We start from the raw sequence: 10,358 nt of genomic DNA, 5'->3' as shown, positions 1-10,358 counted from the left end.
TCGTCCGACCCAACGCCGGCTTCTGGAAACAGCTCATCCGATATGAACTCGGTCTGCGTGGGAACAACACCGTCCGAATGGTGTCCTCCTCCATCGGAGAGATACCACATATTTATGAAGCAGAGGCCAAAAATATGATTTGACGACCAGTACACTTTTGACTTTGTTGATGATAACATAACAGCACTGCTGCACTAGTTGGCATCTTATTAAATATTTGAGATGCCCCCTGTCTGTCCCCGAGTGTTCATTATTTGTACAGTTAAACTGTTTAAATACAAAAATAGCCATAGAACCAACAAGTCCCCCTGCTCTTATTAGACAATGTTTGAAGTGACATGTGCAGTGGTTTACTAACTGGTTCTGTCTGTATAATATTGTATGTGCCCCCGTATTTCTTGCTATTCTATGAAGTCTGAACAGCCAATGCATATTTTCTGTTAATGAAATTGGTGAACTATGACATCATGACTCATGAGATGAGGGTATAGAATTGTAGATTGAAGACTAATGAAATTAGGCTGTAAAGTATAAAACTATTTATTTCAAAATTAAAACTTCAATTGGTCCAGCATACAAGAAGATAATGTGCACACATTTGCATTTCAGACAGAATGACAGTAAACATGGGAAGCCAAGCCACTATGCAAAACCAAATACGTACAATAGTAAAAAACTGTATATTAATTATGACCCATGTAGTTCATCTTTAAACAGCAATTTCTCATATTTGAAAATGTATTAGATTTACAAAGTATGAGTCCTATCTTTTTTGTTTCTTCATTATCAATGTCATCACTTTCCAGGCCAATTACAAGACATTGTTCAACTGAAGTAATTGTTTTCATGATTATCAGGAGCTATAATGGAACATCACACATTTTGCAACTGTTGGGCAAGAATATTAAGTGAAAATCTAGTCAAGAGATCTTGTCACTAAAAATAAAATAGTGCGATAGTAGTAACTGGATGATGAAAATATAGTGGTAATGTAGGAAGCAGGCACATTATAGCAAATGTTACCGACCTCTGTCAAGCCATTTGGCACAGGTTTCTTTGTGATGTCAGTATTGAAGAATGATATATACACAGACACACACACACACACACACACACACCAATCTATTATAGATCAAATTAATTGTATAGCATTTCAAAGCGTACTGCCACACACAAGTTACAACCTTTCTCCATTATTGCACTCCAGTCAAAACAGTGCAATTAAATTGTTGGCCCGTTTCCCCGACAAACATTAGTTTTTTTATTATGTTTAATTAACATTTATAAGACTAGTCCCATCACACCAATAACAAATCCAATTACAAACTGTGTTCACCTAAAACGGAGACATCATGGATGTGTTTGACAGCAACAAAGTGCTCAGACTGTCAACTTATGAATAAATTGATGGTTTAAACATCTGCACCACCTCAATCCAACCTAACCGAGATAGGATTGTTCTGAAGTGGTAGCGAGTGTGCCCAACAACAGATCAATTTATAAATCAAATGTTTGGTTATCTTGACTGTACAATGAGTTACAGTAGGTGACCTACATGCTAGCCTCTCTTTAGGACACACAGTAAAAGCCACTAGTACATTCATCTGGCCAACGAAATTTGGTCATGTTGGAAGGCAGACATCGAAACACCCCCTTCAGTACATCGCAATGCCATTTCATAGGCACAAAAAATAAATTATATTTTTTATCTGATATGCATAAAAAACTTCCTTCATCAGTGGAGTGCTGCAACACCAACATCTTATTTTAAATGGCTTAAGTCATGTACATTAATGTAGAGTACAATGATTGACAAAAAAAAGAAAAAAGTAATTTTACTAAAATATCCTGAGTCAGTGCCCTATTAGGCAGCATCATTCAGACCAAGTGAAAAAACATAAGGTTGCCTCTATGTGGCGTAACAACAAAAGTGCAAACACAGCATGCTTACGGTAACCTTTGCTTCACTAATTCCAATAAGGCAACAGTGTCCTCTGCATAGTCATGCAATTAATGTACAAAATACAACTCTCCAAACTATCAAGTGATTAAACCAAAGAAAATGTCACATCTTCATCATGCCTTCTCTTACTTCCAAACCACAGTGTACAGTGTGCTGCATCAGGAAATGGCTTCAACACAATGATGCCTTCACATCTGAAAGAAAGGTAAAACAAAATCAGCAACACCAACAACAGTGACATTAAAGTTTGCTTTATAATAGGAAAACAGAAAATTGCATTATTCCAATGAACTACTCACATGCTGATCCAGCTTCTGGTAATCGGTAGCTTTGGGCCTACGAGCTGATCTGGATTTCTTACCCTCCAGAACAAAGGCGATTATCTGAGTAACAAACAAACAGACAGACGTGAGAATGAGATATGCAACACGTTAAAAAAAAAGGTGCAACAAGCCACATACATTTGTTATCATTTTCAGAACATCAAATGCTTCCCTAGATCTGTCCAGTGAATTGTCCGAAATTCTCTGACATGGTTTAAGCTCCCAGCATAAACTGGTTTGTAGTGTAGCAGAATAGGTAGTACTCGCTGTGGGTCTCTCTAACAGTTAAAGAGTCTAACAACTGAATGACTAAACATTTTTATCTGGTGGGAAACACCAGATCTTTAAAGAGATCATTTTCTGGCGAGACATTCAGGCGACCTATTTGCCGATTGGCTGTCCATGGCACATGGTAACCAAGCTAGTTTCATGATTGGGAGCGGCCCCCCCGACCATGGGTGGACATTACTGCATTAGGGCCAATAGCAGGGGTGTTTACCGCTCCTCCAGCCTATGGAATCCTGGACTTGTAATGAAATATTTTGTCCAGCAGGGAGCACCATTCCTTCACACTAAGGCCAGTGGCTGTGGTCACACCGTGCTTGATTTGGCTGTACACGCTGACTTGTTCATCAGGAAACATGCTCCCTCGTCGATTGGATTTTACAAAACAGACCCGCGTCGTCACATTGAATCCTGTTTAAGAAGAGCTTAAAACACAACTTTCTAATGTTACATTGATGACGTGAGGAACGCTAAAGTCGTCTTGGTTACATAGTAGGCTATGCGAAAATAACAAAGCTCAGAGTCGCAAATTCAATGATCGCTGCATCAGCACACACAAAACACGGGCGTGAGAGAAGTAAATGAATGAAATGGACATCACGTTTAGCCGATTCAACGATTCCAAAAGTCATACGATTGGAAGTTATTGCTACATGCGGCTACGTATGCGTCTTGCTGTTGCTGCTGTTTTGTTAGGAAACAGCTAGGGTCCAGGGAGTGCACAGAATTTTAGAGAGGCATGGGCTGACATTTCTAAAAGGGCCTTTTCATACGGATAAAAGTTAAGGGCTCAAGCCCCTTTTGCTGTATGTGCGCACGTGCCTGGCGACCAGCGCATCACATTACAGACTTATCATTTCAATCCGTTTCTTTGCAAAAACACATTTCTTTTAGAAAACATTTGTATTCTTGTTTCTCCCTAGGGCTGACCTTCGATTGAATTTTTTGCAATCGAAGCTCGTTCGACGAAATCGAGCGAACTTCGAAGCTTCGATGACGGCGACCGGGGGGGGGGGGGGGGGGGGGTCGGGAGCAAAAGTTTATCGGTTACATAAGTGATAACCGTTAAGGAAATGTGTTTAAAAATGCGCGATTTACCCAATTTTAAAAGGGAAAACACAACAGTTTTTTCCTCATAATAAAGCTCCCTATTTTCATTCAATACAACAATACAATGAGGAAGAAGAAGAATAGGCTATGATACGAATGTTTTCAAGTGTTTTTGCAGTACAGTAGGATTGACATAATCACATCACGTCTGTAATGTAACACATCGCGGCTGCAACAGCAAACACTGCAGCGCGACTCAAGAGCCCTATATAACAAACAGATTAACTCCCAAGTCCCAAGGTGTAGACTACTGTACACGCAAATGTAATAGTAGATTTTATAGTCAATAATTGCACTGCAGTGTGTCTGATATAACGTTCCACACTCATCAACCGAAAGCTGACGGTCAGGCTCAGACAACTCTATGCGGGCGCGACTAGTGAGCTTGCAGATCCTATATAAACTTGTCATCATCAACACCACGACAACGTAACCCTAGCAAGTTGGTTTTAAGCTCCTTTTTCCTCTTTAAAACGGGATCGACGCTGACGGGGTCCGTTTTGTAAAATCCAATTTTCGCTGTTTGTTTCCTTGCGTTGAGTTGTGTGTCGAGTCAGCGTGTGGAGGACAGCAACCGCATGCATGAATGTTACACCGACATTGGTTTGGTAAAGAAATGTGTGACTGCATCGCATAGTTAACTTGCATTGGGTGATGTTACTCAGACATTGGTGTCACATAATGTGACAGCGCGCTATCTTTTCTTTTCTTCATCGGCGACCATTCTGATGGCTTCATGCATGCTCTTGTTGTTGTTGGCTTGTTATTAATGTTAACACGTGTGTGAGAAGGGGGCGACGCTATCACGCTAGAGTGGAGCGAGGCGCAGAAAAAATCTCCATTTGGCCATCCCTAGACATATAGCCTACAGTAAGTTAGAATATTATGAAATATCATACATGAGAAAGAACACCAACACTAACTTCAACACACCAATCCACCAGATTTTAAATTGACTGTGTGTCGATTCTTGTTTCCTTACAATTGTGTTATTGTTGTTTAGATCAGAACCATTGAAGTTGATCTACAACAGAGACAGTGAAAAACAAATCAAATTTTGGCAAGTACCTTGCGTTTATTGTGGTAAGCAATGTAGAGCATCGCCACCAAGACAGCTGTGGTCACAAGATAGGCGAAGAAGTGACTGTTTTCCACGTCATCTTTTGGAGAAGGCATGGGACGCTTATCTGCAACTTCTCCTTTGTCAAGTTTGTCCTCCTTGGTTTCCTTTTCAGGTTGGATGTCCTTGGTTTCCTTTCCAGGTTGGATGTCCTTGGTTTCCTTTTCAGGTTGGATGTCCTTGGTTTCCTTTTCAGGTTGGATGTCCTTGGTTTCTTCTTTTTCAGGTTGGATGTCCTTGGTTTCTTCTTTTTCAGGTTGGATGTCCTTGGTTTCTTTTTCAGGTTGGATGTCCTTGGTTTCTTCTTTTTCAGGTTGGATGTCCTTGGTTTCCTTTCCAGGTTGGATGTCCTTGGTTTCTTTTTCAGGTTGGATGTCCTTGGTTTCCTTTTCAGGTTGGATGTCCTTGGTTTCTTCTTTTTCAGGTTGGATGTCCTTGGTTTCCTTTCCAGGTTGGATGTCCTTGGTTTCTTCTTTTTCAGGTTGGATGTCCTTGGTTTCCTTTCCAGGTTGGATGTCCTTGGTTTCTTTTTCAGGTTGGATGTCCTTGGTTTCCTTTTCAGGTTGGATGTCCTTGGTTGGTTGGATGTCCTTGGTTTCCTTTTCAGGTTGGATGTCCTTGGTTGGTTGGTTGTCCTTGGTTTCCTTTTCAGGTTGGATGTCCTTGGTTGGTTGGATGTCCTTGGTTTCCTTTCCAGGTTGGATGTCCTTGGTTTCTTTTTCAGGTTGGATGTCCTTGGTTTCAGTGACAGGTTTGACTTCAGTGGACTTAGGATTCGTTTTAGGTTCACTTTCTCCACTCTTGCTTTTGTTGGCTTCTGTAGCGGCTTTCTTATCAGAATCCCCATGTCCGTTGCTTGCGTCTACTTGTTTCTCCAATGTGGTAGATGCAACTACTTTGTCAGGTACGCTTACACCAGTGGTTGGTTTGTTCGTTACAATGGGGGTTTGAACTTGCTTTGAAGTTTCTGGTGCATTTCCACTGGAATCATTGGACTGAGCTTGTTCCACAGGTGCTCCTGTAAATAAAGTAAATAGCTTTAAATAGTATGCATACAAATGTACATTCAGTGTATGGCTAAATGAATCTCCTAAACCTTTAAGACATAGACTATGAAAAGACAAAAAGCTACAATGTATTTCTCCATCCATATGATCTTTCTCATGTCTGGGACACCACTGTTTTCCAAAACACTTGTATAAAAAGGTCACAGAGCCATACTGTTGCTTTGATCAGCATAGGCTTGTTCCGATGATGATTTAACCACATATCTCGGATTGAAGGGAAAATCCCTGAGTGATTGATGTTTTCTTACACCAATAAGGCCGTTAAGATGTTATACAAAGCTCTTTAATGTTCACTCTACAAGCCCCACAGCGGAAGCAATGAGAGCAGAGGTATTAGTTTTAAGTGTCTCCTTTCTGTTATATGCCTGCTCACCAAATGTTGCTTTTTAGTGTGGTTGCCCAGATTAAAGTACTAGTCTGACCTTATTCCTGGATAAACTTTATTTAATTTATTTTTAATTTAATATTTTTTTGTTAAATAAAAAAAAATAAAAAAATGAAAAAAGTATTCAAAAAGTCACCAGAACCAAGGACTGGTATTTTCGATGTATCGATCATGGTTAAAATACATACACTTTGGACAAGTTTATATAGGAAGGGGTCGTGTCTGATAAAATTAATATCAAATATCTAAATAAATACTGAATCGAGGAACTTAAAAACCGTCTGGGGTGTTCACTAAAGCCTGAGAAGATAGACAATAAAAATGGCCCCACTTTCTTTTTTTAAGTGAAATATCCCCTTATTTGTATATGTTCATGTTGCACAACTTGCACTATTTCAGCTGGAGCTAAAATCCCTATTTTAGTCTAGAGGCTGCATAGAGGGCGGGCCAAAGAGTACAGCAACCATACGTCACTGATCACATGACCCCCAAACATCCATTCTCTGGTTCTAGGCAACAGAGAAGGGGGAACTTTGTTCTTATGTCCACATAACAGCTCCACATCCACGCAGGTATAAAATACATTTTAATGTTGAAAATGAGTGCTATTCCCCCTTTAATCAGAACCTTTCTCAAACTCAAACAAACAATGAAAGGAAGTGAAACACCTAAAACTGATATTATCATGACAAATACATTCTTCTTAACCTCTATCTATGCTCATGAGTGTGTGTGTGTGTGTGTGTGTGTGTGTGTGTGTGTGTGTGTGTGTGTGTGTGTGTGTGTGTGTGTGTGTGTGTGTGTGTGTGTGTGTGTGTGTGTGTGTGTGCGCGGCTGCGCGCGCATGCTTTTGTCTATAAGAAGTAGCAGCTTCACAGTCTAAATCAAACCACTTTCTCTGACAAAGTCAACTGCCACCTGCTGTGATATGAATGTAGGCAAAACAAATATGCTTCTCTTTGAATATCACTTATTTCCTGTTCTGTAGCTTGAACCTTCTGCTGTCCTATTGACTTCAATAGCAGTTGCCACCTGCTTTGATATGATTTGTAGGCAAAACAAATATGCTTCTCTTTGGATATCACTTATTTCCTGTTCTGTAGCTTGAACCTTCTGCTGTCCTATTGACTTCAATAGCAGTTAACTATCTGTGCAGAATTATACACTAATGTACATTTCATTAACATCAATAGGGTTTTCAGTATTTATAAAATATTGAATCAAAAGTATTAACTAAGAGCTGGATCCATTGGAATACAGCTTATTCTATTTTCTGATGAAAGGTAAACAATATGGAATATGAGTCTCACTTTATCTCTATGATCCATAGCAACCACTGTCATTGTCAAGGTAACATGATGTCATTATGATGTCATAGGTACGGCTGTCCCATTCTTCCAATTTATCCCATTTATTAGTGCCACTTTTGCCCTCCATGGCAACCAGTTTTAACATTTAATCAAAACATTGAATATCAAAACCAATCGAAACTTGATATGAAAATCAAAATGTTGATAAACTTTCTGAGATCAAGGCTTTGAAATGTGATATCACAATGCTGTTGTCACTTTATAATAACTTAATAATTGGGCTCCAAGGAAGGAAGCGGATTAATAATATAAAAAGCAACCCAATGCAACACAATCTATCATATAATTAGAGGAGTCAGTCAGAGGTCACACAATGCATTATCTTATCTATTCACTCGCTTCAGCGACTGATCTCAAATTTAACATGGCATTGGCCATTAGCATTATACACACGGTGACGGAGCCCGAATTTAATTTTTCCCAAATTCTAGCTATTTATTAGGGTTTCTTCACTCTACAGCTCTACAGCCTGTTGTCAGGGTTACGGTCCGTTCCTCCAGGCCATGGGATCTGTAGCCCCGGGCCCACACACACCTCTCACAGTTAGGAATGTTGCAGTATCTTTCTCTCTCTCTCTCTCTCTCTCTGCATGGGTCACGCATGCAACGGGTGATGTGTGTCTCATCTTCCAACGGGTATGGAAAAATTATGTGGAGCAAGCACATACATTCTCATACTTCTATTCACCTAATTTTGCTGTTACATTATTTGTATCTGCTCATATTTTGCAGCACATATCTTCGAACGGGTAAGGTCTAGTTTAATAATACTGAAGAGATTTGTATTTTTAATGAACCGTAATGAGGTTCATATTAAAAATAATAATCAGTGATACACATGCTGCATACATACATATATATTTTACATATTTGTATGTGTTCTACTGCTATGCCATCAAAATGTGGAATGGCCTAGCAACAGACATAATAAAGTGTGACCGCCATAAAAGAGCACCTGTCTGCTATTTGTAACCGGAAAAGTCTTCTAAGCTTACCAGAAATGACCCCCTCCCCCTCCCACTGTTTACTGTACAGCTTATTGCTACATAGTGTTGATTCATTCAACCTTTAATTATTTTCTCAGGGATACATTGAGGGCAGAGCCCTGATGATGTCTTGTATATTATTTCAAGTCTTTAAATGTCTGATGAATTGAATACACAGGACCACAATGTTAACAAACTCGGCCCCTTTTTTTGTGTGTGTGTGTGTGTGTGTGTGTGTGTGTGTGTGTGTGTGTGTGTGTGTGTGTGTGTGTGTGTGTAATCCTTTTAGCACCATTGTATAATCATACCATTGTACTATTTGCAAATTGTTAATACAGTATTTAATCAATCAATCAAATAAGGACACCTAATTAATTTGGGATTGTGTAACACTTCCAGCATATAACCAGAACAGTGGGAACCTGAGAAGTCTGTGTGTGGGCTGGGCACCATTTCCCCCCTAAACAGATCACTGGTCAGTGGTCACTATTTGGGGATAATAAGACTGGGCCCCAGAGGTGGATTTTAAGACTGGGCACTACTCTGATTATCTAAGATTGGCAGGACTATTTTGAAGCATGTGTAAGCCTGTGTAAGCCTCCTCACCAAGCCAAACCCCTTTTTAACAGTCAGCTAAAAGTAAAACTATCACCATGAGAATAGGAGAGGATTCATGTCTCAGCATGAAAAACGTGTCCATGCATTCTATATCCACATAGCCAAAAATCGAAACTAATTGTAATTGTGCAATATTGCCAAAACCGAAACTATAACTCCAACCCAATTAAACCAATGTAGGACAATGAGCTTTCGGGCAGTCCCCGATTGCACAATCACTTGATTCTGCTAAACCTGTTAAGTGATTCTACGACCCTGTGCTGTTGTGCCATATAATGTGGCATTTTTGGCTGAATCACCCAGCTTAAACACCAATTAGAAATGGGAAGAACATCTTCCAAAATATATCTATATACACATAATTAATAATACCGTTAAGTGTGACAACATAATCCCGGAACACAATGCGGAAGTCACCACCCAGCATCAGGAGGTTAAAACAGTGACGAATGCAATTCGTTCTTCCAGTTAAAAGATTTTACTCACTCGTACTATGGTGTCGCGTGGCAAAAAGATACCTGATCTACAAGGGACCTACGTGTCGCGTCACGACGAGTTGTTAGCTTGTAGATCAGTTATCTCTTGGGGGCAACCGTGTCCGTTGAAAAAAAGAAAGAAAGAAAGAAAGAAAAACCCTTGGCTGAACGTTCAAATCATAGCTCCACTTACCTTGAATGATGCTGCAACACATTAAACATGTGACTAGCACTAAAACCTTCCTCATTGTGATCCGGTTTGATGACAACAACATAAAGTAATGGTGCTGTCAGTCTAGTGTGCTGGTGATGAAGCCTTTTGGGTCCAGTGTGTTGTCGCTGCGTGTGACACTGAGATGACAAGTGGTGATGAAGTCACAAGTCTCCTCCCTCCTCCACTTCACTTCCTGGTACAAAGTCTAAAGAGCCCATAGTTCAGGAGGACGGTCCACGCTTGTGATAGGTTACTTGGTTGTCAGGCAACCACCAGACTGAGCTGTAGTGCAGCAGGGGTTCTCAAACTGTTTCATGTCAAGGACCCCCAAATTAACACGTATCAGCCCGCGGACGGACTCCACTTTGAAGAGATATGCCAGGGACCCCCCATAAGAGCAGGGCCGGACTTACCATTGGGCTAGGGTGGGCACGCGCCCGGG

General features: G+C 40.3%; 1 protein-coding gene across 1 annotated transcript; it reads right to left on the bottom strand.

The window, feature by feature from the left end:
* Positions 1-524: 524 nt before the first annotated feature.
* Positions 525-10,031, bottom strand: tgoln2 (trans-golgi network protein 2). Its single transcript, XM_080737967.1, has 4 exons — positions 9,896-10,031; positions 4,750-5,819; positions 2,263-2,346; positions 525-2,157 (listed from the first exon to the last, which is right to left on the bottom strand). Exons 1-4 carry the CDS (start codon positions 9,975-9,977, stop codon positions 2,152-2,154), a joined length of 1,242 nt encoding a protein of 413 aa, XP_080594093.1. The 5' UTR covers positions 9,978-10,031; the 3' UTR covers positions 525-2,151.
* Between the last annotated feature and the right edge of the window lie 327 nt (positions 10,032-10,358).

This window comes from Nannobrachium achirus (genome assembly GCF_963921795.1).
Source record: "Nannobrachium achirus genome assembly, chromosome: 12".
NCBI classification, from domain to species: Eukaryota; Metazoa; Chordata; class Actinopteri; order Myctophiformes; family Myctophidae; genus Nannobrachium; species Nannobrachium achirus.
This window is presented reverse-complemented; position numbering and strand designations above follow the sequence as displayed.

Excerpts from the sequence above, each read along its gene's own strand:
- tgoln2 (XM_080737967.1), bottom strand. The coding sequence starts at position 9,977 with ATGTTGTTGTCATCAAACCGGATCACAATGAGGAAGGTTTTAGTGCTA. Across the intron at positions 5,820-9,895 it reads GTGTTGCAGCATCATTCAAG|GAGCACCTGTGGAACAAGCT; the intron begins GTAAGTGGAGCT and ends CTTTATTTACAG. Across the intron at positions 2,347-4,749 it reads CTTACCACAATAAACGCAAG|ATAATCGCCTTTGTTCTGGA; the intron begins GTACTTGCCAAA and ends TTTGTTACTCAG.